General features: G+C 42.1%; 2 protein-coding genes across 4 annotated transcripts; both read left to right on the forward strand.

The window, feature by feature from the left end:
- Positions 1 to 13,469: 13,469 nt before the first annotated feature.
- On the forward strand, positions 13,470 to 17,976 carry zbtb8b (zinc finger and BTB domain containing 8B). 2 transcript variants are annotated; one of them, XM_075449305.1, is made up of 5 exons: positions 13,470 to 13,583; positions 14,112 to 14,304; positions 15,475 to 16,399; positions 16,550 to 16,728; positions 17,286 to 17,976. In XM_075449305.1, the coding sequence occupies exons 2-5, from the start codon at positions 14,131 to 14,133 to the stop codon at positions 17,613 to 17,615; spliced, it is 1,608 nt and encodes a 535-aa protein (XP_075305420.1). In that variant the 5' UTR covers positions 13,470 to 13,583; positions 14,112 to 14,130; the 3' UTR covers positions 17,616 to 17,976. The 2 variants fall into 2 exon arrangements, with proteins under 2 accessions (XP_075305420.1, XP_075305419.1); XM_075449304.1 differs by having other exon boundaries at positions 13,473 to 13,548.
- A 495-nt stretch (positions 17,977 to 18,471) lies between these two features.
- LOC142368003 (tissue alpha-L-fucosidase-like) lies at positions 18,472 to 25,320 on the forward strand. Of its 2 annotated transcripts, none has more exons than XM_075450040.1 (9): positions 18,472 to 18,589; positions 20,466 to 20,860; positions 20,980 to 21,114; positions 21,368 to 21,505; positions 21,649 to 21,754; positions 21,865 to 22,065; positions 22,330 to 22,520; positions 24,844 to 24,943; positions 25,087 to 25,320. In XM_075450040.1, the coding sequence occupies exons 2-9, from the start codon at positions 20,520 to 20,522 to the stop codon at positions 25,219 to 25,221; spliced, it is 1,347 nt and encodes a 448-aa protein (XP_075306155.1). In that variant the 5' UTR covers positions 18,472 to 18,589; positions 20,466 to 20,519; the 3' UTR covers positions 25,222 to 25,320. The 2 variants fall into 2 exon arrangements, with proteins under 2 accessions (XP_075306155.1, XP_075306156.1); XM_075450041.1 differs by lacking the exon at positions 18,472 to 18,589 and adding an exon at positions 19,988 to 20,013.
- The last annotated feature ends 2,165 nt before the right edge of the window (positions 25,321 to 27,485 follow it).

The raw sequence follows: 27,485 nt of genomic DNA on the forward strand, positions 1-27,485 counted from the left end.
AACTAAGAAAATTCACAAGCTGCTTTAGTCTTTTACTCCATCAGTGGCATCCAATCATAGTTTATTTCCTTGTTATGTCTCTCTTGGCTCACTCTCTCCGTCACAGCCACCCAATGACAAAATAGGACTTTGCCAGTTGGGGCAGGGCTGCCAGTTTCGGCTCCCCCGCCTCCTCTCCCTGTCCCTCCTCCATCCCTTTAATCTACCCTTCCCTGGCTTGTCACCCTCCTTCCCTTCCACCACACCCCCCCTCAGGCCCATCTTTCCATCCTTTTGCTCAGTCATCCTCAGTCAATTAGCCTCCAAACTCGTCCTGCTTTCCTTCCTTCCTATTTTCTATCCTCCTTTCTCTTTGTCTTTTCTCGGCTCTTTTTAATGACCCCGCTTTGTCCAACAATGGCAGCAGGAGGTGGAGGAGGAGAGCAGAGAGGACTGTGGGAATTATGAACTGGGAGAGAGTTAAAACTTGCACAGGTGACTTGGAGAATCTAGTTACTGAGCTACTTTTTGGAAGTATGTCATTGCAAAAAAACCCAAAAAACTAACAAACAAACAAAAAAAGCAGTGATCAGCAACACACCTGGTGAGAAATTAGAAAATGATGCTCATTTTAACCTATTTAACGCTACTATTAACACGAATGATCAAACATATGGCTTGACAATCAATCATCAATGCTAAGTAATTACATCTAAACAGTTTGCCCATATTATTTATTTTTTAAATTGTCTTTTTAATACCCCTTAATTACCCTAGTTCAAAGAATTATTTAACCATGCAGCTGCTGAATGTTTGGCTTTGTAAGATGCAATTTTGGACCCAGATTTGGCTGCATTTTTATCTGAAAAATCAGGATTGAGGCATTTAAACCTGACTTCTTCCAAACTGTTTCAACCAGTCCTGTGTGAGTGCCAATGTGTGCAGAGATGAGGGCAAGCAGGGAGGGGTCAAGTGAGGAATCAGCCCAGTGAGTGTCTGAACATCTGTGTTCTTCAGTGGACAAGATAGCGCTCTCTATACTCTCGTACTCACTCACACACGCACGGCTTCTTGCAACACTTAGCGCCGGGTTCCGCTGCCACCGTGGGAAGATTGCTGGTACAGATTGCCATGGAAACATGAGTCCCAGGCGCCGGTTGTTAGGAGCGATGCCTGACTGACCCAGCACTGTGTGCATATGTGTATGTGAAAGACAGAGAGGCCAAGTGGCATGCCCCCTTCCACACAATGCCCAGCTGAGTGTGTCTCTTCCTGCCTGGCAGACTGGAAGGGTGTGTTAGTTTAAACATACTACAATACATGAGTGCAAGATCTTTGTGTGGACCTTTTGAGAAAGTAAAGTGTCCTTTTTGACCAGAATTTGCTCCTGTAAGTTCCAATGAGCTCCTGCAATTACAAACCCCATTTCCAGAAAAGTTGGGAACGATAAAAATGCGCAATGAAAAATTACATCTGCAATCCATACATTTATTTTATCAGACACAATAATAGAAGAAAGGATTAGTGTTTACAGTGATCAAATTAATTGGTTTTCAAATTAATAAACACATCTTAAAAAAATGTGAAAAACATCCCAGCAACTCATGGAAAAAAGGTTTGGATGAAAACATGGCACCATTGTGTTCACTCAGTCTTTCTTTAAATGAGACTTTTTAATCATCTCAGAATTATTTTTTTTTCAGAGGAATCCGTTTTCATTCTTGCTAAAAAAAAAAAAACATTTCAGATGATCAACAGCTTGTGGTGGTTGTTGCCTAATTCTCATCACTGTGATGATCCATACATTTTCACTCAGACAGATCTGGACTGTCTATGAAGCCACAGTGTTATAAATCATGCAGTACAAGGTCAGGCATTCTCTTGGTGAAATAACCACTTACTTCTTGGGAGGAGACGTCACCTTGGTGGTAGCGTGTGTTTCTCTGAAATTCCAAACAATGCGTCTGCATCAATGGTACCGTCACACGTATGCTTGTCACATATGTCATCGACACTGATACACCCCCATACCATAGCAAATACTGGCTTTTGTACATTTTGCTAATAATGGCCTGGATGGTCTTTCTCATGTTTGGCATGTAGTTTTTTTTTTTATCAAAAGAAACTGAAACATGGACTCATCGGACCACAGAACACGTGTCCACTCCCTTTCTGTCCAGTTAAGATGAGCTCTTGCCCAGAGAACTCTGTTTCTGTGACAAACTGACACATGGCTTCCTCATGAGACTGTAGTGGAAGTTTCCTTTCTGGACACAGCAGTGCACAGAAAAATATTTGATTTAAATTTGATAGTTGATTCTCTGACAGAGTTTGAAACAAAGTGGTGAACCACGACCCGTGCTTGGATGGGAAGAATAGGTCTTTGTTGGTTGCTCCTTTTACACTCAATTATAAGCTGATTGTAGATTCTTCCAAAAAAAAAACTGTTGTATATTCCAATAACTGTTTCTGTCTGTCTTTGCCTCTCGCCCTTTTTTTTTTAAATTAATACATTTGTTTCTGAGTATGTTTTTTATTGTCACATTTTTTAAAACTTCCCAGGGTTTTCTGGAAATAGATGCGTATCTGTGTTTTTCCTTGTGAAACTGGAGCAAACTGGCATCAAATTCAAAATGGGCATACATTAAAAAAGAAAAAGTCTATTAGTTAAAACAAATCCTAATATGTTGCCTTTCTCCTATTTTGATTTGCATAGAAAATTTTAATGTGTGTTTAAAATTCTCAAAACTTTTCGGGAAACAAAGATGGACTTATTAAATCAACGCATATATATCTTTCTGCTTTATCTATTTATTCTTTTTCTTTTTTGGTCAAGTCTGAGCTTTCTCTACCAGCTTTTTGTCATGTCTTCTGTGTAAAGCAGTAAACTAAATTAAAACATGTGCATGAGCGTGTGTTTGTAATACCCAAGTGTGAGTCATCAGTGTGGCCATCACAGGGGGGTGTGGGGGGGTGGGGGGTGGCGTGGGTAGGGGCTCTCAGTGTGGTGGAGTGTGAGTCAGGACAAAAAGAAATCCCTTTTTCTTTCCCCTCCACCCCCTCCACATATCCTTTCATTACTAATCATTCCTTGATTCAGATCTGGATCTCATTTCAGCATCAGAAAACTGGAAGAAAAACGAGACTGAAAAAAGAGACATCTATGAAGTCAGGCTTCAGTCTTTCAGTCTGTTGTTATTTTTATTACCGCCCTCCCGTCTTTCCTTCTCTTTAAAGATTAACTTTCCCCTCTGTATCACAAGTGAATGAAATCACTCTGGTTTCCACTAGTATACGACCAGCCACGCCTCCCAGCTGCTCCATGATGAGGCAAGTTGCATGAAAAACACACAAGAACTGGAAAGTAATTAAGAAGATGAATGCATAAATAAATAGATTAATTGTGAAAATGGTTCCATGGCGAGGTTGTGTGAAGAGAGGGTGATGCAGACCAACATGAGAGAGAAAGGGAGACGGAGGGGAAGCTGGCACTGGATTGTGGGATGGAATTCTGGCGATTTTGGTCGGCCACTTCAAGTCCTTTCCCTCCACTCCCACCAAACCACAACAAGGCGAAGTCCCTTATTGAAATTAACAAGCTCATACTTTTACAATTTGCACACACACGCAGTGCTCAAGTATGAACGTGTGAACGCTCAGGGACATATACGCACACAAGGCCGTGAACTGATTCATACAAGCACACGCATACGACTCCCTCACACGAATGTGGACAGTGCGTACCCACAATTTATAAGGCACAAACACTCAGCTGCAATTATTGTTTCTGATGCATGACTATTGCTATTGTTTGAAAGTCTGTGAGATGGAACTGGCTTAGCAGAGTATGTGTTTGTGTCTTTTTCTCTGCATTCATGACAAACTATATAACTGATCAGATACAGCATGGCTGATTTTGGTTATTTATCCTGCGGTGCGGCAACAGAGGACCGACTGTTCCTATGAAAATAAAAGGCTCCTAATAAATCATCAAACATCTGATATATACAAAACTAATTTCAAGAAAAGTTGGCAAGTTTTCTAAAATCAAACAAACGCTTGAATCTTAATGGCGTTAATTTGTTTCAACCTTAATCGAAAGACACAAAGGAAATTATGTTAATTGTCTTCATTGAGCAAATTCACTGCATTTTTGACTATGGCGTATGAATAAATCTATAAAGTAAATAGATCATTAGATAAACAGATAGACAGATAAATAGGGATTGAAGCAAAGAGAGAAACGTTTATAGACTCCACAAATGAAACTGTCTGGAAACATGCAACATTAAGCAGATTAATTATTAAGGATGGGTCGTAGGTCACCAGTTTGTGCTAAACTCCACCTGAGAATCATTGATCAGCCCAAAGAAATATATCAATCAATGCAAAATTGCGATCTACTTCTGTTTTTCGACTTCTACAGCGATTTAAAGATTTAGGGATACCAGAGAAATCTAGTGGTTGAAGGAACAATTGCATGTGAATTGTGAAAACGGCCTCCGTGACAGTGATGGTTCCATCGTGAAAAGAATGTTTTTTTTGTTTTGTTTTAGGCCAAACCATCATTTTGTTGTGTTTATGTGTCACCAAGGCATCCAGCAGAGTGTGTCACGTTGCGAAAAGAATGATGTTTTGGCCCCAACCATCGTTTTCTAACTCTAACCAAGTGATGTTGTTGACCGAACCCAACCAGGAAGTGACAAGCCATCATTGACTGAATTATGCTGGTCTCGATCTCACATGATGTGGAAATGCTCGTATGTTCTTACCTTCTGTCGTTTCTACAGATGTAACCGCAGTTATATTAGAGTGAGCTCAGATGGACAGAAAGGCATCTTTCAAACAAATCAGTTAAAGGGCTTCACAAATGATTGACAAAACAGATTATATAAACAATAAGAAGAGTAAGTAACATGGCAGGCAGAGACTTAACTCAATGTGGTAAAATAGTATCATCAGTATAGGAAGGGAAGTACATCAGTCCATGGAAAGAGAGAAAAGAGAGATGTAAACAATGGTAAACCTTCCACCTTTTTTTAAATGCGTGTTGCTGAGTTTTAGATTTATTAATGATTTTCAATTTATAATTCATGATTTATAATGTTAATACAATGAAGATGCTCAGAAAACCTTTTCTTTGGTGCTTGAATCTGTTGAATACATTGATGCAATTCAACAAATTACAGATTATTTTTGCCTTTGAAGCATTTACAAACATTCCTGCTGTGAATGCACACTGTGAAGATAATGAGAGTCATCTTTCCTGAATTGCTGAGATAGAAATGTCACAATTGCAGTACACACCTTTCCATGAATGCAGACACGAGAATGATTAAATAGAAATTTTGCAAGTTTATATGAAAATGATAGATTACAGTGGTTTTAGAAACATGCCTTTTGAATTACTAGATGTCCCTGAAATATTGTCAAATGTCAGAAAACTGCATTCAGTAAATTAAATGTTTGTTTACTGTCTAGAAGCCTTGTCTGGGGGCCAAATGTGGTCAAAGAAGCTCAGTATGTTGTCCTGCTGCATACAAGTGCCACTGACATGTACCCTCAACATCAGTTAATTCCTTATTAGTATGAGTCCATTATAATAGTCAGTCTGTGGCTGGCCGATCAGTCACTGAGATCAAGATCGGATTGGCATGGGAACTGGCATCGGAGTGGCTTGGCACTCTCCAGGCTGTGACCCATGAGGGAATTATGTCCTCCTCAGGCAAATAAGGAATGCCAGGGACCTCTGGCAGTGGCTGTCTGGTCCTCTTCACAAGTCTCGAAGAATAACCTGAACACGTGAGTCATTCCTGCAAATGCCAGGTTTCTCTGTTGCCTCTGAATACTTGCACTGTGTTTTCTATGACCTGAACGAACTGATATGAGGTGTGAAATAAGAGCCAGATACACACTGTTAGACACAGACAATATATATGTTTGAGGTAGTGGCTGGTTGCTGTGATCTGAGGTGTCAGGAGGGCAGGAGGGCTCCAGCCATGGGGTCATTGCTGTCTGTGAGCGAGCAAGAGACATAGAGGGAGACCAGAAATAGAGAGAGAGGTCTGCCTCTTCACCCCCCTCTACGCAAAGATAAATAAAGAGGCTAAAAGCTGAGGAGAAGAAGCAGAAAGGAGCTTTTGTGGCTTCCGAGTGGGGTCCCTTTCATGGCAGTTCCCACAGCACTGGGCCTGTGATGACATTCACCATGTTTCACACACACGCTGATGGGCCCTGTGACTGCGGTGACTTTCGCTGGTGCCGGGCCCCAGACAGGACGGCGAGGGCCCCGAGAGCCACAGGCAGCTATTGTGCTGTCGCCGCGGAAACCAGCCTCTTTATGTCAGACATGTTTTTCTGTTTGTTTTCTTTTTTATCTCTTTAATGTGGGCAAGGGGGGAATGTTTCCCCTCTCATGTGCCCCCTCCCCAACACTGCTCTGCGTTATTTCGCCCCAGTACCCATCTTCCTTCTCCTCCCACCAATCCAACCAGATTTGTTTCTCCCCTTCACCTCCCCTTCCTCCCTCATGTTGCCTCCCCCCCGTTTTCCCCCTGGAGATCGTCATTTGTAAAGCTCTTTGCTTAGACAGCCCATATCTTTGTCGTGGTGTTGCGGCCTCCCTCTCACTCAGCTCCTTTTTATCTATACTTCATGAGGTTTTGGCACAAACTGGGCCTTTTTCTTCCTGTGCAGAAAAGAGAAAAAAAATGTGCACAGCTCCAAAACAACAAAACATCTCCCCAAAAGAATTCTGCCTTTCCCACGCTAAGCCAATTTTCTTCATAAGATTAAACAAACGTACCAATAACCAAATGAAAGAAAGTAGGAGTAGGGGGTGGGGGTGGGGGGGTCGTAAAAAAAAAGAAGAAAAAAAAGAAAAAAATCTGGATATAATTTGGGTCTCGGGAAAAGCTAACAGAGGATGCCCCAAAGTCCTCCAATGAGAAAAACAAACCTGAAAAAGCTAACTGTTGCTATTTTTAAGCACTTGAAGAATGCATTTTGGTGCCATGACTCAAAGGCACGCTGGCTCTCCTCCGTAATCAGTCCATTCTGACTGCGCTCCTCTGCCACATCACACACAGGACGCAATCTTTTATGAGCCACAGAGCAAGTGACGGGGAAAGTGAAAAAAAAGAAAAGAAAAAAAAGAAGAGTTCAAGGCTAATCCGCTCTGCCCCCCCTCCCCAAGACACGCATGTGACTCTGTCGGATTTGATGAGTTGGGCTTTTAAGACTATTATCAAGCACTGTAAAATTAATCTTAATTAAGATTTTTTTTTACTTGTAAACTAACTATCATTTAAGTTTATAGCATCTTACATCCTCCACAGCTCTCAATATATATTTGTCTTCCAAAGAAGAGGCCTTCAGTGTGGAAAATACAGTTCTAAACTTTACATCAGGAGTGTGTTCAAAACAGTAAGCACGGGCAGCTGTCCCATGCGTGTGCATAAAGTTTTTAAATTTGGACAAATTAGAGACAGGTTTAGAAGAGCGCTTCCAGATTCATAAACCCCCTCAGAAGATGCTGCTCCATCCCCGTTCCACTCTCCTTCGGAGGCCCGAGACTGCAGCTCTCTGACAGCCTCTCGCTTTCCTAAATCCCTCGTATAACTTTACACCTCAGATTACGGCACTATCAGGGAAGGCATCCTGCCGACACCTTGTTCTGACAGCAGCTCTAAAGAGCGAGCATAAGCCCCTAAAAACCTGCTCCAAAACGTGCCGCCAGTGCACTGCTGGCCCATTTTTAGTGGTCCTAGAGGAGGATTATGGTGAGTGTGTTTGAAACGAAAGGAAGACTTTGATGAGTGAAGGATGTGTTGAGTATGTTTTTTATCCATCCATCCATCCATTCTCTTCCGCTTCTCCGGGGGTCGGGTAGCGGGGGCAGCAGCTTGAGCAGAGAGCAGCTTGTTTTTTATTTTATTTTTTGCTTTGACTAACACTAAAGTACTGGACAAGATAAAAGATAAAGATTAAAACATCATGGAAAAATGACTCTTTAAATGACCCTTCATAGCCACTTCCAAATCTTTCTTAACAGAGGCAGCCACACCCCCGACGAGCTCAAGTTCCTCAACATAGCCACAGTTCAAATTCAATTTTATGAATGGATTACTAACAAGATGTTGTTTAACACTATTCAGTCATTGATAGATATTTTACTTACGGTTTTCCCAGCCTGAGAAGCTGTTTATCAAACAAGTTATATTCATGATGATAGATTTTCCAATGTATTCATTGCCACGGTTGCAAATTATTTTCATTTGGCAACATATCACCCACAAAATATCGATGTGTAACATTCAGAAAACCCTTTTTTATGAATGACTTGGGTGACCATTGAGCGAACAAGGGAGTGTCGTGGGTACCAGACCAGCAGCAAGACATGCAAATACTTTAGCCAGTATTTTCTCTTACTTTGTTGCCAACAAAAGAAAGAAAAAAATAAATCACTTCCACACAGCGTTGTTTACAAAATATGTCTACACAGAAACACAAAAAGAACAAGTTCCACAGCACTGGACAAAGTACAAGTGGTATATATTTGCCTCATTATTATCCAAACCTGTTGCAATGACAGTCCAACGGCATTTGTTGTTACTCACCTACTAAATGGTTGTGTGCGTAGCAACTTTTCTGACGGCACTGCCAGCAGTTGTCTTCCTCTCAGCGTTCCTCTTGTTTGTTTTATATAGTTTTCCTTCGGGAAAAAAATGTTTTTGTTCGTTTTGTTTAATTTTTTTTAAAGACCACTGAGAAAACTGCTGTTACTCTGCAGCAACAATCACATCTGAAACCAACAACAGTGTTGACTGGTTCTGTGGGTGGATTATGCAGCAGTGAACACCGAGGCACATTTTGATGCCACCGATTTCCAATAAAATCCAAGAGTAACCGTAGAGAGTGTGCGCAGAGATGTAAAAAGCTGTTTCAAGGCTTAATAAACCTCAGGCTTCACTGTCACTCTATTCCTTTGTGATTTCTTTCTTTCTTTGATTTTTAGAGGCTAATTTTCAGAAATGTTGCTCAGACGACCGGCTTTTTCTGATGTATTTTTCCCCTTCTCATTATGAATAATCACTGTAAATTTTCACATAATTATTGTAGCCTTATTTGCCGTTTTATTGTCTTTATTAACGAAACAGTCCAAATATATCATTTACATAAAAAATTAAATAAATGGAAATTTCTTCCTTTATCGTTGCAACTAGATTAGAGTAAATTATATACTTTAAGCAATAATTGTTGTGCTTAATGAATAAAATTAAACAAATCCTGAATCATTACTTTTAACCTGGCAGGGCTTTTTTATAACAATCCTACGTGAAAATTATAAGCAAATCCAGCTGGTTATAACAGCTCTGAAGCCAAAAAAAACAACCTTTGGCTGCATGGAGAAGAGACACTGGGTGACAATTTTGGGTGAGCCTAAATAGAGGGATTCAATATCCTATAACAATTAGTCAGTAGACACTGACGTGTTACATTTTTGTCTTTAACTCTATGAAATTTGAGTCAAAAGAAGTAAATTGCAAGACACTCTACGCACATTTTAATCATTGCTTTGCTAAAAAAAAAAAAGACTCTTGAGTGTTTGTCAGCCTATTAACATCAAACTCAAAAGCATGCTGTTACAAAGCTCGACTCATACCGCAGAGATATAAGGATGCAACAAACACTAAAACTTTCTCACATTCAGAAAAATACTCAGATGGTCATGCATACTGGCCCAACGAGAGGCAAACCTGCACACTGAGCTATTTCTATACACTCGACGTGTACAAACACACGCTGTCTTTCTCAGACTTGAGAACTTGTTTGAGGTCAAAGCTTGAGGAGCTCACTGTATATAGTACAGGAGGCTTTGATCTTTGGACTTGGCTGTGGCAAAGACATCTAACCAGCGCTGAGGCCCCACGTTACCGGAAGCTTGTGGTCCAGTATGGTTCCATTTGCCACTCTGTTCTGGGGCTAAATATACAATAATAAAAAGGCTTGCAGATTTATTTCAGACTCATACATTTCCTCTCCAGTGAGAGAAGAAAGGACCAAGAAAGAGACAGACGTCTCCAGAATACCCAGGAACATTAAGTGATAATTACAGAGAGATAGAGACGAGCTTTTCTTGCTTTTCTCTTCCTCTTCCTCTGCCACCACAGAGTGGCGTCTCGAAGCTAAAGAGGGGCGCCCACTGTATTAGACGTCCAATGACTGGCTATGATTGCATTATCTGATCCCATGAGGGATAAAAGGACAGCAACACACTTACCACATGCCTGCATTTCATTGCTCAATGATCACTGCCTCCTTAGAAGTCAAAACATGGCCTTCTTTGAAAATTTCTTTGCACATGAAGCCATACAAAAAGAAATGTGATTCAAATTCAAACATTGTTTTTTTTTTAAAGAAAATCTTTTTCAAGTCAGTTTTCTCAGACACACGTGCACGTACGCGCATATATACACTCATACTCCACTATGTGCTCGACTTCCCCACCAGTCCACCGCACTCCTCTCAAAGCTCTTTGATCCTCGGTCGAGGGTCCTCTCCGCGGTGCCTCTGTCTGAATTCCAGAGATTCTGGGATAATTCAAACGTTTCACGGCACATACTTGGTCCCCCCAGGAGACAGTGGCGGAGATGGAAAATGCCACCATGGTCCCCGGCTCACTCTCCCTCCATTGTCTCTACTCTTTAATCAGGCCCTCTCTGTGGCTCGCGCTGCCACCGTGGTGTGTTGTCTCAGCCTGGGAAAATGCCGGCCTAAGTGGCTGTTATGTGCTGAGGCGCAGACCACAGGGACTCAGAGGGGTGCTGCTGGAGCCCTCTGTGCCAGCCGTTGGTCTCGGAGTGGCTAACACGCACAATGAGTGAGGTTCCGAGTTTGGATGCAACCTTACATAACAGCGATCGCTACATCTATTTACTTTTTGTCTGGGCTTCCATCAGTAAATCATACGCCATCATAATCACAGGCATGAGCCAAAACCCAGGAATAAATCATCAGTGTTATTTGTTCCTTAGAGGCTGCTGGGTGTAAACCAGCATTTAACTGTCACACAGACATGGCAGTATTGTAGGAACTTCAGTGTGACTGCTTGGGTGTGAAAGGTCTGTAGAGAGGGAGTTTCCTGCCATGAAGTCAACAAATGACCAAAACAAAGGCCTTGTGTTTCCCTGAGTCACAGCGAGGAGAACTACCTCAGAGTTCAACCCAAATTCTGTTTTGGGACGGGCTCGTGTTAGGGTTGGGCAGCTGGGTCAACCGCCATCTGGCCACGCATTCAGCCGGACACAACGCTTCCATCAGGTCAAGTTTACAAGGACCGAGCGAAGCCCTCCTCTTTTATAACAGTTTATATTTAGTGCTTATCAGCATGAATAGAGTTTTTTATGAGGTGCCATAAATTTCATTTTCCAAAAGAGAGTGAGTGCGGAGGCGCATGTACGCCTATCCTGTGGTTTCTCTGGGCCAACACGAAGCCTTTGTATTCGGCCCGTTTGCCATGGGAAAATATCTGAAACAAATAAGTTGCCTGGTCGGCACCCATCAGTGTAAAAACACTTCTAAGGACTGTGGATTGTGCTGAGAGGGTGTGGTGCAGTTCTGAAGGAACTACTTGTTTACTTTTTGCTGTGTCTGAAAATAAAAAAGGGAACTATTTTTTCCCCAGAATGGAAGGCAAATAAACAAGTATTCTTGAGCAGACAATATGGGCAGGCGCAAGCCGCCTGCGGTCGCACAGCGGCATGCCGGACTGGGTATGAGAAGGGGGGTTGACACTTGGAGGATCTTCCCTAAAACATCATCACCATCATCATCACTGTCATTATAGATATCAATGAGTTAAAGCAGAAAGGAAAAAGAGACCCTGAATATCCCATCTGGGTACATTCTGAGCTGTGGAAGTATAAAGGTTATTTTTATTCTTTTTAATGTTCCTAAAGCTTATAAAGCCAAAAAATACGAGGAATATTAAGTTTGGTGCCAGAAATGACTATATACTTGAAAATAAACTCTTTCTGGGAGTTTTTCAAGGCAAGTGGCACAATTTTTCAGCACCTTTTCACCTTTTTTTCTTCTTATTGACACATCTCATATTTTTAGGTATCTATTTTATAATCAACATTCAATTAACAAGTCTACGAAGGACATTTGTAGATCCAAACAAGACAAACAACCGTGCGCGTTCACACTAAGGGTCTGTTTTACCAATTAACCTAACATGCATGCTTTGGGCCTGAGTACCTGGAAGGAACACACACATACAAAAAGGACTCAGCCAAGATTGAAACTGGGAAACATCTTGCTGTGATCTCCTCTTCTTGTAGCGGCACTCATCTCTTTTAGTATCACTTTTTGCTGACTGAGGACCAAAATATCACACCCTTTCAATCAGATTTTAGCCGTGCCCCCTGTGTACAGAGATGTCTGCAGATTGTCAAAGTCTTTTAATGATAATAAGTAACACGCTGTTCCATCCAAAAGTGCATCTTTGTCCAAATTATGTTTAGATTCTACAGCTTTAATTTATGTTTATCTTTATTAACATACAATATAGTCAGGAAATGCAAAAACCCCTTTTCTGAAAATAACAACGCAAGTCCACATCGTGATCAGTTTTGTTGACATCAAATGTTCGAGTTTCAAAATAGCAGCCTTTGGCTTTCATCACAGCTCTGCAAACTCTGCCCATCCTAGCCGTGACTTTCTCAGAGTAGTTTGCTGCCAACTCTCCCCATGCAGTTTAAAAGCATTTTCAGAGCTGCTGTGCATTTGCTGGCCACATGGTTCGAAGTCTTCAGTCAAGCTGATTCCCAATCCAAGTTCTATTGGGGCTGAGGTCGGGTAATTGATTGTTGTCACGCCATTCTTCTCTTTTTCCAAACGGGTCTTTTTAACACAGCTTAGAGGTTCTTGCTGCAGGACAAAGTTTAGACCTGACAAATAAGTTCAAGGTATAGCAAGGGGGCAGGATAGAGTGACACTTTGTGTTTGTTGAATATGCCTTTGATTTATCCCTCGGGTCTTTACTATCATGATCTATCTCAAGCTGACTTGTTTGTCCATAAAACTCCTCCAGTAATCTTCAGCCCAATGTAGATGGTACTTTATGGTCCTTGGCCTACTCTAGCCTCTTCCTCTTGTTTTGGGGGGTATTATATCATTTATGAACTTTTCTTTATCAATCTATTTAGTTGTAAAGTGTCTTTCTTTCTTTCTTTCTTTCTTTCTTTTTTTTTTTTAAAGAATAACACATTTTTTCCAGTCAATACTTTCAATCAATTACAGGGTGTAAATAAGTTCCAAATAATTTATTCATGTTATTATTTACTTGTTACGCAGTGTTCAAAAGTTTTCCAAAACAGTTTGTAGGCCTACCACGATTTGTGTCCTCACCACAAGGCCCACAAAACCACGCTCGCAGGCTTCTCCTCCGTCGGCCACTGATTGGATGAATGCAAAACGTCACAGTTTGGAGAAAGCGGAAGTTTTTGGCTGTTGTTGAGATGAGACAATGAGCGTTGCTAAACTCTGTCTTGTCCTCCGTTCACGGTAAAGGATTTGTCTGGGTCCGCGTAATTACACATGTGAGTTCTAATAAAACGCACTGTATGTCATAGACTGTTAGAAAGATAGTAAAGCATAGTTTGTCTTATATGCTTGGTGTTTCGACTGGTAAGGAATTAGCAGCTAGCTATATAGCGCTAGCGACACTCGCTAGCTTGTAGGGAAACAGCAGAGCGAAACCACTTCCGTCTCACTTGTCTGTTTGGGTTCATGTTTTTATGGAAAATCCTAAACAGGTTTATTGTTTCTTTAAATATTAAACGCCACCGGAACTTAACAGCTACATTTTACTACTGTAGCATTAACTATGTTTACTCATCGGAGTATTCCCTCTAAACTATATTCATTTGGAATTATAGCGGTAATATATGGCTGTTTAAATACAGCGAAGCTTCAAACGTGAGAGTCAAGCTTTGAATACATGTGGGATTTATAACCGGGAATGTAGTGTCAGCTCATTTCAAATAAGATACTAGCTCAAGACGTCCAGAATCAGATATGTTTTAGTTTTTTTTCCTTATAACCCCCCTGTTTCCTTCTCCTGACAGAGCCAGGCGAGGTGTAAACATGGAGGTGCCCTGTTATCTGCCCAAACTGCTGTTTGAGCTCAATGAACAGCGGAAGCGGGACTTCTTCTGTGACTGCAGTATCCTCGTGGAAGGCCGTGTGTTCAAAGCCCACCGCAATGTCTTGTTTGCCGGAAGTGGCTATTTTCGAGCTCTTCTGGTTCACTACCTGCAGGTGAGGATGTCAGCGCTTCCCATGTCTTTATTTTCAATTCCTTGGAGAGGTGGGCAAGCCTTGTGGCTTCTTAAAGGCAAGTTTCACAAAATAATTAGAGAATTTTAAGTGTGCAATGGCTCTCCAAATCCAGATTGTTTTGTTGATTATTTTTATTTTTTTGAGCCACGGTCTGGGTATGAGGGGGAAAAAAGGTGCTGAGGGAGTGGCAGGAGAGATGAAGGCACGATTACTTATTCACACAGTCGTTAATGTAAAATAAACATCATTATTCTAGTGCATTTATAGTTGATTTTTTATTTTTTTTGCCTGAACAATGTTTGTACATCACAGCACCAGACTTGCTAATGCTAAAAAGGATTGGTGAAACTGACAGCTTGAGGGGTGGCAGTCCACCTCCTTTTCACGGCCGAGGTGCCCTTGAGCAAGGCACCGTACCCCCATGCTCCCCGGGCGCTGTGAATGGCTGCCCAACGCTCCAGTGTATGGCAGCTGTCTCTATGAGTGTGTGACCCTGTGCATGTGCGTGTGTGTGTGTCAACAGGTGCCAACCTGGATGGGTTAAAAGCGGAGGACAAATTTATTGTGTATGCATGTACGCATGACCAATATATCTGATCTGATCTTAAACTTGGGGATGTGGGGACTAACCCAATAAACTAAAACTTTAAGTGCTAAGTTTGCTGAATATGGTGGAATTCACAATCCCCATTTTCAGCTGAATTTTCAAACAGAATCTGCAGCTAGTTTAAAAAAAGTTTTGGATTGTTCTGATATTACTCATTGTCTTGGGAGAGAGATCCTGAGACGGCGTTGAAATTGACTGATCGGCTTTTGGAAACAAAGAGTGCTCACAAAGACGAAATTGTTTGTGACAGCCTTTTGTAACTTGGCTGGTGATATTAAGACATTGATTTGAAGGGGAAATTAGACCAATTGTGAGGATGAAGTGTTTCCCTGCATTGTGGTCCTCTGCAGAAATTCAGAATACTCCACAGGAAGGTTCAAATGATAAACTGGAACATCTGTTTAAAGTGATGAGACTTCTGAATTGGGCTAAAAAGGAAAACAGGGTATGGCTCACAGTGTGGTTCTATGAACTGTGCGATTTTTATTTTCATGTAAATGTTGTGTGAGATTGTCTTCAACTCTTGAATCCATCTCTTCCAGGACAGCGGACAGCGGTACAGCACAGCATCCTTGGACATCGTCACAGCTGATGCCTTCTCTATCATCCTGGACTTCCTCTACTCTGGCCGCTTGGCCCTGAACAGGAGCAATGTCATTGAGGTGATGTCAGCCGCCAGCTACCTACAGATGACGGATCTGGTGAACTTCTGTAAAGATTACATCCGCTCATCTTTGGAGATTTGCAACAAGGAGAAGGAGAGGAACACTGACAAAGAGAACCAGGCAGAGGACGGAGCAATAGGTCCTGCAGTAAGTGTCACTCCTGCTGCTTCAAACTCCAGTGGCGCAGGGGTTGCAGAGTCACATTCACAGGCCACAGAGGTAGATAGAGGATCGGGTTTAGGTCAAGAATCGACGACCTCAGTTAGGACCCCCCTGACTATTGAGGTCACAACCCCTCAGAGCTCCAGCAGGGACATGGACAGTGCCTACTCTTCTAGAGAGGGCTTCTCATCTGGGAGTGAAGAACAGAAGGGGCATATGGATCAGACTAACCTCTCATCCTCCTCATCGTCTGCTTTGACTCCAGAGTTGGTGAACCCTAAGATCGAATATGACCCCGATGAAGCGCTTATGGAATCCTCTGAAACCAAAGGACTTGCATCATATCCTGGGCCTTGTTTGCATAATACACATCATAGTCGGTTACTTCCCCCGAGTCCCTCCACCTCCAATGAGCGCTCCCTTTCGGGATACAGCCCTTCCTTTAATGCCAGGCAGCTTATTGAGTTGTTGGCCAGAGGTGAAGGTCCGAGAGGCCCCAGTCCTCTGGGAGACCGAGGAGGTCCACGCTTTAGCCAAGGAGTAGGTAGCAATGCAGGAGGAAGCAGAATGGATGAAAGTTTAGGGTTTGTGGGATCATCTATCATGGAGATCCAGACTGATTGGCTTGGAGAAGACACAGGTAACTACGAGGATCAGTCTGACCCGATTAAATGAATGGGTTAGGATAGCATTTAACCATTTTATCTTCTAAGCAAAGGGTACATTCAATAAATTCTCAAGCAAAGGACTGAAGTAGATTCCAGTTGAAGTTGTCTTTCTCCCCCTGCAGGTGATGGCTTGGTAGTGCCAGTGAAACTCCATAAGTGCCCTTTCTGCCCATACACGGCCAAGCAGAAGGGGATCATGAAGAGACACATACGCTGCCACACAGGAGAGAGGCCCTTCCCCTGTCCCATGTGTGGGAAGAGGTTCACACGACAGGAGCACCTTCGCACTCATGCCCTCAGTGTAAGAGCTTTGAGAATATTGCCCCGTGTAATTAGCTTTTTATTTATCTTCCTCTATGTCAAAGCCAAGTTCAGAAACTGATAATGGATTTATCAAATTACCAGATGGCATCTTGCGTAGTTTTCTTGGCTCTTTTGTCAAGCTTTTAGGTCAGTAATTATCACATCAGGTAATGTCAGAAGAGCCAGATTGATTGGAGAGATCTTTAAACATGTCTGGGTGGGTGTTTAAAGTGTTGTAGGAGATGGTAATAGCGATAATTACATGTGCAGTCATTGCACTCTACAGATTGACTGCTACATTTTGACTCAGTTCCTGATAATTAGCTTCTCCATAATACTTAAGGACAATAGAATTGTTGACTCAAGACCACTTTAAGCCATTAACTGCGAGCGGTTAGTTGTACACTGTAATTACCCAGCTCATTGTTTAAATGTGTGCTGTTAAATTCAATTTGTTTTTTGTCCTCTTAGATGTTGTTTTTCATCCGTACTAATCTGAAAGTTGGCAACTGCCCATCAGAATGATTTTCATGGTCATTGTGTTGACAACCACAGGTCCACAGACACTACTGGCCAGTATCATGCAAGAGCTGCAGGCGAACCTTCACTGGATCGGGCGTTTCACCAGGACTCAGACGCTTCGGGATCTGCGACAGCTGCAACTGTGTGACCACCACTCACGATGAATCTGCCCCAGTTCACCCCTCCAGCCAGCCAGAGCCCATGGAGCGTGCGGACGGGGGCACAGATTGGTCCAGTTTTATGGACGATGTGGATGAGGTCGAGGTTGGCAGGGTGGAGGACTTGGTGGAGAAACAGATGCTTGAAAGACAGCTGGCTGTCTGCAGTGATGTAGGTCACACAGGTGAATTTCCAGTCCAATAAAAACCTTCCCGTGAACTGTTGCCACACTGTTACTGTTGTTGAACAATTATTGTATTCTTGTAATATGACTTATTTATTGACACCGTTGTATCTAGAAAATCCAGTCTGTATGACTCTTATAGATAATGTGCTCCAGTTTGCCTAGCAGGAAACTAGTTTAGTATTTCTGACTCAGAAGTGGTCTTAAAATTTCCTAAACATTTAACTGGAAAAGTTGATGAAAACAACATGTCTCTGTAAGATGTTTGTTTGTTGGTTTTTTTTTCATAAAAATGACCGTTTGTACAAAAAAAAAAATGAAGGCTATTTGGTTTAAAGTTTGGCCACTGGGGGTTTTGTTGCAATAAAAGTATTGTGTTACTGTGGAGCTCATCTGTTTTTTTGTTTTATGGTCTTGGACTCTAATAGTCATGAATGAACATTTGGGCAGAAGTTAATTTCCCCGGACGCATGTCTTATCAGCTTCAGATCCCCGCCTCGCCTGCTTTTCTTCCTATACACCAACAGCTGCACCTCTGTCACACTCCTCAAGCTTGCAGATGAGACCACCCTCATCTTTCTCATCTCTGCTGGGTTTGAGTCCGCCTCCTGCTGGGAGATCAACCATCTGTTGACCTGGATCAGTCAGAACAAGCTAGTGCGCAGTGGTTTGAAAACAGTGGAGATGGTGGTGGACAACAGGCGGAGCCCAGCCCCGCATGTCCACGTCACTCTGTGTGACGTTACAGTCGACACATGGACCCTCTGCTTCCTGGGAACCCTTATCACACAGGACTTCAGGTAGGAGCTGAACAACATATGCCTTTTCAAGAAAACACAGCAGAGGATGGACTGTGGCAACTGAAAAAGTTCCAGCTGCCATGAGTAGTGATGGTGATCAACTACAATCTATCATTGCTCCAGGATCGGTGCAATTCCAGGAGGCTGAGGAGTGCAGGAAAGAAAGCAGACGCATCTAACCCAGATACATTAAGGTCTTACAGAAACACACCACAACCACTTTTTAATGTACATGCTGTCACTTTCTTTTTATACTTTTATTTTGATCATCCTAGCTATACATCGACTGAATTATTTATTTCTTTTAGTCTCTAATGCACATATTGTTTGTGCATTAAGTACTTTATTTAAACTTTAATTATCTCCACTAAGTATTTTTCTAAGTCTGTTTTTTGCACTCAACATACTTGGCATAAAGGAGAATTCTGACACGTTTTAACTCCTAATGTAGCCTGTGCTGCCATCTAGTGACTGAGCCCTTTAAAGAAAATGTGGTCATTTAGTGCCACCAGATCCTGTAAATCTGAGCCCTCGCACGGCTACGGCAGTAACTGAATTTACCTCCAAATAGTGACCTGCATTATATCAATTTCCCATGTCTATAACAAGCGTATGACACATGGCATTTATCACGTAACGTCTGACAACATTTTCCAAATATAGACAAACAATCTGGAGTCAGGTCATATATTTCTTTTATTTTATCAACTGCTGAGAAATTCTTTCCCAACTGAGTTCCCTTGAAAGCATTTAAAATGAGCCTGAATCATATTGGATCATGCCGTCTCACTGACATCTGTCAGAGTTGGAAGGCAAGTTACTGCGGGCCGCACGTCGCGTATAGTAGCCCACACATTTTGTCCAATCAAAGCGTAGTAGGCTATATGAACTACTACACATTGATGGATTGCCGTCATCGTTGTCACGGACACAATGAAATTCTTACAGAGGAGAGTCAGGGACAGAGAAGAAACAAGGAGAACTGAGCATGAAGTTAAGGGAGGTGAGAGATTTGTTTTCTCTGTTGTGTCGACGCCCACGCCTACCTATAGGCCACTGTCATTTCTTACGCCAAATACACAACGTTTGCATATAGGCTAAAACAGTGTCTGGTTTCATGGCATATGAAAAACGCGAGACAACATCCTATTCTGCCTATTAAAGCCTATTTACTAAACTATCTTAGGCATTAGGAAATTGAAACAGGAAAACGTCCTTGTGATATTTTTAAAGACAAGGTTATACAAGCTGGAATGCATGCAGAGTAAATAGTGTCTTTTTTTTTGTTTTGTTTTTTATTCATGTTGCTGTAACAGAGAATTGGAGGTGGAGAGGGAATTGAAAAGCTAAATGGCTCAACTCAAAAGTGTTTTTATTTGCTTAGATAGCCTATAGCTCTGTTAAACCTGTTTAGGTTTGTGGAAATTTGAATAAATGTTCTTATACATCCAGTACAGGCTCATTTTCTGTATACAGTAAGGCAGTGTTGGTGGTGTTGTTCTGGCTGGGGGCCTGTGCCCCCGTACAGCTGTATGCCTAGCAACGTCCCTGCTTGAGAGTATCATGTCAGTCAGCCTTGTTGCCGCTTGGAGGTATGCTCTGGTCTAATGTTTCAATGGTAAGTAGTGAATCTTGTGTCTACACTTGCAGATACTACTCCTACCAAAGTGAGATCGATATAATAGCCGTGGTGCCTATTGTTTAGGGAGAAAAAGCATCAATATTGCATTGTGGAAAGTTTATGTTCAATGCTTTCACGCTGCAATATTCCGCCTAAAACAGCCTGCGCTTTTCAAGAGGCTATTCATGAGACATTATGGATTATTTTATTTTGATATTTTTTTCTTTTAAAGAAGGAACATCTGTCACATATAGTGTGTATTGCAAATGTGTCTTTAAACATTTAGAAAAAAATAAATAAAAAAACTGTCCTATCACGTGACCGCTCATGTGATTAAAGTCATGTGACAGGGAAATAATTCACCTGAAGGATGAAATTGGAACTGGAATCTGTCTAATGTAGCTGCCGGTGGTGCTATGACTTTGTTTTGTTGATATTTTATATTTCAGTCTGTTGGCTGCTGCTGACTCGCGGGGCTTCTTGGCACCACCAAGTTTTCCGCCATGACAGCCGTTCTTCTCTTCTTCCCTGCTTTTGTGTCCCACGCGGCGGCTCGCTACACCGCGGACTGGGCGAGTTTGGACGCCAGGCCGCTGCCGTCGTGGTACGACGAAGCCAAACTGGGGATTTTCATCCACTGGGGCGTGTTTTCTGTCCCGGGCTTCGGTAGTGAGTGGTTCTGGTGGCACTGGCAGGGCCAACAGCCTCCAGACCCGAAATGTGTGAGCTACATGTCCAAGAACTACCCACCCGGGTTCAGCTATCCGGAGTTTGCCCCTCAGTTTCACGCCCAGTTCTTCAACCCAGAGGACTGGGCCGACATTTTCAAAGCCTCCGGTGCAAAGTTAGTTGTATTTTGTTCAGTGGCCTGTTAATCTCCCCGTTAACACTTTATTGCGCTTCACGTTAATGCACACAGAGAGAAAACGGCCTCACACACTCTATGTTTCACCCCCACTACAGATACGTCGTCCTGACCGCCAAACATCACGAAGGGTTTACTAACTGGGAGTCTCCAAACTCCTGGAACTGGAATTCTGTCGATACTGGTCCTCATAGGGACTTGGTGGGAGAGCTGGCAGAGGCAGTGCGCAACAGGTAGGAAATGCAGTCAGAAGGTGAACGCATCTGTAACCAGAGCTTCCCTCTATGATGCTTCTATTAAAAAGAAAAAAAACAACAGGAGATCTCTGAAGTCCACTGATGTGCAGCTCATCACGAGCCCCGGGCTCCTCCCACCAGTTACCATGGTGGTCATGCACTCTGCTTGTTGGCCACTCTGTTGCATGTTCTAATTATGAATTCAAGATGTTTCTGTTTGCAGTTGTTAAACATCCATTTCCTCATTTAGGTCATTGCACTATGGACTCTACAACTCGTTGTATGAGTGGTTCAACCCTCTCTATCTGAACGACAAGAAGAATGGATTCAAGACGCAGGAGTTTGTGATGCATAAACTCCTTCCAGAGCTGTATAACATGGTTGTAAGGTGTGCAACTTTGTGCATCAGCTGATTGTATCACCAGCCAAAACAACAACATAAAAACAGGAAGAGTGCAGACACAGTTGTGTTGTCTTTCACCTTTCTGAAAGTGTTATGTCCGAACCTTTTCCCCTCCCTTTGCCTTGCAGGTACCGCCCTGAGGTGATCTGGTCTGATGGCGACTGGGAAGCACCCGACACCTACTGGAACTCCACCCAGTTCCTGGCCTGGCTCTACAACGACAGTCCGGTGAAAGTTAGTGTCTTTCTTATAAGGAGACACTGCTGTGCAGAGTTGGAGCAGATGCTTATCTAACGCAAGATAACAAGTTATCAGATGATTTAGCATGGTTGCATCTGCCCTAGGATGCGGTCGTGACCAACGATCGATGGGGAGCCGGCTGTGCCTGCAAACATGGTGGCTACTACAACTGCGAAGACAAGTATACTCCAGGCCAGCTGCCCAAGCACAAGTGGGAGAAATGCACATCGGTGGACACATTTTCTTGGGGTTACCGTCGAAACATGAGGATAAAAGAACTTATGGACTTGGCCGCCATCATTAACGTGAGGATACAAAATGGTGTTCTCTAACTCATTACTAAATCTTAAAAGATCGTTAAAGTTGTTTCTTTTGGTATGCTGCTGTCATACATATTGAATACTTTGAATTTATGCTGACATTTGTTGCTGTCCTGAATATTTTTTTTTGTAACTACAGGGATGGCTTTTAAATCTGCCAGAGAGACTGTGGTATGAAATGGGGGATTGCTGATACCTTTTATTCTGTATTCTCACCCCAGTAACCGGCCCCCTCTCGTTTCGCCACAGGATCTGGTCAGCACTGTGGCTCTGGGAGGTAACTATCTGCTTAACGTGGGTCCCACAGCCGACGGGATGATCCCCGCTGTGTTTGAGGAGAGGCTCAGGGGTGTCGGAGCCTGGCTTGAGATCAACGGGGAAGCCATCTATGCCTCCAAACCATGGAGGGTCCAGATGGAAAACACCACTGTCCCAGTCTGGTGAGAGAAAAGGGAGATCTGATCTGGTGTCGTGTGGCCATTGCGTTGAATTATCACTTAAAATCGGCACCGGCTTTTGAGAAAATGCAAACTCCTGTAGCATAATGGTTTGTGCCGGTTCTAAAGCCTTCTTAAATCGAGAAAAACGGATCCGTTAGTTCCCTACTCAACTACTGCTTAAAACTAAGGAGCTCTGTGAGGATGCCTGCTTCAGGGCTCCAGACTAACTTTTTTCACTGGGAGTGCTGTAAAAAACTGAACATTTTAGGGGCGCAACCAGGAAGTTTAGGGGCACATGCCGTAAATCAATATACTAACCAAATATTCCCATTTCTACTAATTTTCACTGTATTACTCATAAATACCTTGATAATAGATGAAGAAATTACAATGAGCTGTTTCAAATTCAGTGTCACTTTTTTATTGTGCAATTGTGAAGATGCAACATGGAAGGTAAACCGACAGCATAAAGCCATTCTTCCTTTGAAGATCGAGCTGGCTTTTGAATTTGGTGAAGGGTAGTTCCTCCTTAGCAACGAAGTAAGCCGTGTTAAATTTCAGTTTCATTTCTGCCTCATCTGCGCTATGATTTACAGCCTCTTGTCTTCTAAAAGCAACCGGCAGTGGCGTTGCTTTTTCATTTGTTAACATGTCTCGGCATACTCTGTGCTTGAGGCTAACATTGTGTTTCATCAGTGTGTCATGTTTAAACTGTGAAGTGCCTGCACTGTCGGCAAACTTCGTGTTCCCCGCAGTTCTGGGGTAGAGACTGCAACATTACATTACATTACGGTCATTTTGCAGACGCTTTTATCCAAAGCGACTTACAATAAGTGTGTTCCACATCGGTGGGCAAAAGAACTTCAGGTCACAAGAAATCACAAGTGCATTTCCTTCCAAAACCAAACAGCTAAGAGCATAACTAGTGCTAGAGTAAGTGCAGTAAGTTAGGTACCTAGACAAATGGGAAGACAATTTAGGAAACAAATAAGTGCGTAAGGAAACAGGTGATGTCCTTAGAAGGCGGATCAGGGTAGTGTTTCCTGAAGAGATGGGTTTTCAGCCTGCGGCGAAAGATGGGCAGCGACTCAGCTGTCCTGACATCAGACATTAGTCGGGAGATGCCAGAACAGAGACTGCAACATTTGCAGTTCATGGAGTTAGTCTCCTTAAAGCTGGATTCATAGTTGACGCGTCTTAAGGCTTACAGTACCTCAACCAGCTGAATTCTCGCAGCCACTCATATTTTGGGTTCAGACCTTTTTTGCCACACAAACCTCTGACTCTGAATCATCATCATCAAACTGTGGCACTGACACACTAGCCGCAGGTCTGAAGAACGAGTCAATAGTTCGCTTGCCCATTTCAAACGCACAAAGGTTGCGATGTGAAATCTTTCTCTTTCACCTTCCACAGACGTTTGTAAATGCGTGCGCGGTTAACTGTAGGATCCTCCCCCTCCACACATTAGCCACTTACAGTATCCTTCTCACACTCATTGGCTTACGGATTCAATGAAGCGCCCCTTCCACGTTTAACGTGTAAAAAAAAATAAATAAATAAAAGGACAAATTTACTGGTCTCGCATGCGGGAGCAGATGTGAAATTCAGTCGCGCACACTCAAATTTTAGTCGCGGTCTGGAGCCCTGCTGCTTGCACATTTTGGCTGCTCATAAGACCAGGGAAGGTTGTGAAGACCCCGCACATTTAGGTCTTTTCAAGTGCCCGAGGCACAGAGAGGATTCTTGGACGGCACAAGAGGTCATCCCTGCCCAGAGCAACAGTCCCAAGCAATATAATGTGTCCAATTTAGGCAAATTGTTGGAGGTATCACAATAACCGTAATTCCATTTTGGGAATAATAAAATCAATTTTAATTTCATTCAATTTATTCGTTGGATTTTTCAAGAAGACGGGAAACACGAAACCAACGTGTCAAGAAATGATTGGAAAAATAACTTTTTGGATGGCTGAATCCCGTATACAAACCTTCTACACCGAGTTAAAGACCAGAGTCCTGACAGGTAATCCTTTAAAGAGGAGCAGTCCAACATCCTCGTGAAGTCATTCAGATTGCTGGTTCGCAATTATACAAACTGTCAACTACCGTTTGACAATGCTATTTGTGAAGTTTTGGCATAGATGTTGACATTTCTTTGCTTTACTTTGTCTGTTTGTCTTTTTTTTAATTTCTTGGGCCAAATGCAACAAAAACAAAGCTATAATAATATAAATAAGCTGTAATAATACTGGACTGTTTGTTGGTGTAATCATGTGCAGTGTAAAGCAGATTGTTGACGCAGCTCTGTTCTGTTGTTCCAGTTATACATCTAAAGGTGCCACAGTCTATGCCTTCATGATGGCAAAACCCCCAAAGCCTACATTGCAACTGTTGATGCCCAAAACATCAGCCACCACTCAGGTAAACAGATGACTTAAGTTTGGACACACCTATACATTCATTTGGAAGGAGTAGGCGTGTGCAGACTTTTGACTGATACTGTAGGAGTGATGCGTCACAGATGGAACATGAGAAACTATATCCCTGCCTCTTCTGTTGTCCAGGTAACCCTGTTGGGGAATCCTGAACCCTTATCCTGGAGCCCTTTTTCTCCCAGTGCCGGCCTCACCGTCCTTCTGCCCGAGCTGCCTTTCACTCCTGGTCAAGCTTGGACACTCAAACTGGAGGGTGTCCAGTGAAGTTTAAACACCTGAAGTGTTGAAGAGACTATACTGAAGTTTTTTTTTTTTTTTTTTTTTTTTTTTTTTTTTTGTAATCAAAGTATTGATCACCTAAAAAGGGCTTTTTTTTTTTTTTTTTAATATATATATATATTTTTTACTCGTCTTGAAATGTTGAAATAAAATGCCTTGATTAGTCTCTCATTTGTGTGTAAAATACTTTCCGTCTGCCCAGCTGACATTTACAAACCCCAAGAGAGCTTTTTTTTGCAGAGAAATACAAGTGAATAATTCTGTTTCACATTTCATAACGTGGTCACGTTGGAACGAGATGACACGAGTGCCACTAGGTGACTGTTCTGATGTTCTGTACAGCGCTTGTTAGCACTTTGCAACAGGTCCCCGCTGTTCTCCTTCATCTTTTCCACTTTGATAATTTAGTGACTGCTGCGTTTTACCAAAACCTTCCTCCATCACCCCGAGGCTAGTCCTACATGTTCTTAAATCGCAACTGGATGCCTTATAAATAACAGTTGCTGTGGCGTGAATGGACAAAAATACTGTGTGGAGTTTAGACCTCGCTGATTGGAGAATACCCTCAGGGATTGTACATTTGACTCGGAATGGAAGCACTAAATAACTCTGTCCTCATTAATCGATGTATGAAGTCTGCTCAGCATTTGCAATTTAAATTGCTTAAGTTAGAGACTCACAGAAAATGGAAATTCTCTGAAGAAAATCCTTCCTTTGACCTCCACTTTGCATTAATTGATATGTGTTAGAAAGGTTAATACATCAAGCAAAGAAGTCCATAAGTAAAGAAATTAATTCTTGGATTGTGTCTGTCAATAGTCTGAAAAGTCACCGTATCAATAAAAATAATATAAAATATTCAGATAGCAAAATGGAGTAGGGCTGCATCCAGTTCCCTCAGTGGAAACAGCAGGCAGGAACCTACTCTTATACAGGAAAAAAGAAACATACAAGGCCACTGGCCGTAACAGTCTATTTCACAGAAGTATTTGTTTTGTACTGGATGTTAAACATATTAGAATAAGGAATACCATGACTGAGAATCTTTACAAAGTCTCTGAAAACCTAATGTTACGTATAATTTTGCCAAGAGGGACTTTCATATGAGAGGTCTTCCAAAGAAGTCATTCACAGGATCAACAATTACAGGAAATAAGAGTATACTTTGAAACTAAAGATGTGATTCAGATAAAAAAATCCTCATCAGTGAGGAGCTCCACTTATATACCATCATAGGTGTTATATTTGATATCATTGACATTTTTGACTACTTCTTAGCACCTTTAATATGTCCCACACAATGGTTGGCATGGTTTGTAAAGTTTGTGTATGTGTGTTGGTCACTACAAACTCAAAAAACTGGAGAAAACACAACTCTGGCACTGTTCAGTTTCTGTCAAACTCTCAGCTCACAGTAGAACAATCCAGCCTCTTTATTTTGACCTCCGAGGCCCAAAGTTCAAACTATTGCTCTTGCTTTTAGCTTCGCTATTAACAGATTCTCATCAGTCTCATCAACGGTTAGAAAGTTGACTTGACTTCAGGCAGAAATCAGGTATTAATGTGGAGTAATTCTAGATTTGTTTACGTTTTCTATGTACAACTGAATTGGTCAGCGAACGCACTGAAAAATTATCTTCTTTGTAATTTGTACTTTGTAAGTAGCAAAATAAAAGAGGTTGAAGTTTTTGTCGTATTAAGTTGCATCCTTTAGTTTAGATTTAACGCTGACAAATCAATCTGATCAGTACCACATGCAGTTCGTAAATGTTCTTTAATATTAATTGTGACCAATTCCGTTTATGGATACCTTATTTAAAGGAAAACGTTACACCGAGTTGAATAACTAATGGATTCAGCTTTTTCGTTGCTCAAAACATTCAGAAGAGTCAAAGGAATCAACACACAAGAACGACAAAAGAGACGCGGCACCCCTCATTTAACTCGCTAAAATAGCTTTATAATAATCATATTAATAGTAATAATATAAGCCATTAGAAAATGTTTAGACAACGTTGACAGTGTTACATTCTGTGTTGGGGTAAAACCACGTCACAGTGTGCCATCTTTCTGGGCTTCAGCGCTATCAGACGTGCTCCCTTTGACACATCTAGATCCATGAAACATACGAGATTAAGAAAGAAATTGGTCTGTACAACATGAGAAACAGAATTCATGATTTACACCGTGCAACGTCCTCCACTGCAAGTATTCAGACTAGACAACCTCCCGGTCACCACTGGTCTTCT

This window comes from Odontesthes bonariensis, chromosome 18 (genome assembly GCF_027942865.1).
Source record: "Odontesthes bonariensis isolate fOdoBon6 chromosome 18, fOdoBon6.hap1, whole genome shotgun sequence".
In the NCBI taxonomy this organism is placed as follows: Eukaryota; Metazoa; Chordata; class Actinopteri; order Atheriniformes; family Atherinopsidae; genus Odontesthes; species Odontesthes bonariensis.

Coding starts and splice junctions, on each gene's coding strand:
- zbtb8b (XM_075449304.1), top strand. CDS start 13,511: ATGAGCGTTGCTAAACTCTGTCTTGTCCTCCGTTCACG. Junction 16,400..16,549: donor TTGGCTTGGAGAAGACACAG/GTAACTACGAGG, acceptor CTCCCCCTGCAG/GTGATGGCTTGGTAGTGCCA. Junction 16,729..17,285: donor TTCGCACTCATGCCCTCAGT/GTAAGAGCTTTG, acceptor TGACAACCACAG/GTCCACAGACACTACTGGCC.
- LOC142368003 (XM_075450040.1), top strand. CDS start 20,520: ATGACAGCCGTTCTTCTCTTCTTCCCTGCTTTTGTGTCCCACGCGGCG. Junction 20,861..20,979: donor TTCAAAGCCTCCGGTGCAAA/GTTAGTTGTATT, acceptor CCCCCACTACAG/ATACGTCGTCCTGACCGCCA. Junction 22,066..22,329: donor ACTTGGCCGCCATCATTAAC/GTGAGGATACAA, acceptor GTTTCGCCACAG/GATCTGGTCAGCACTGTGGC.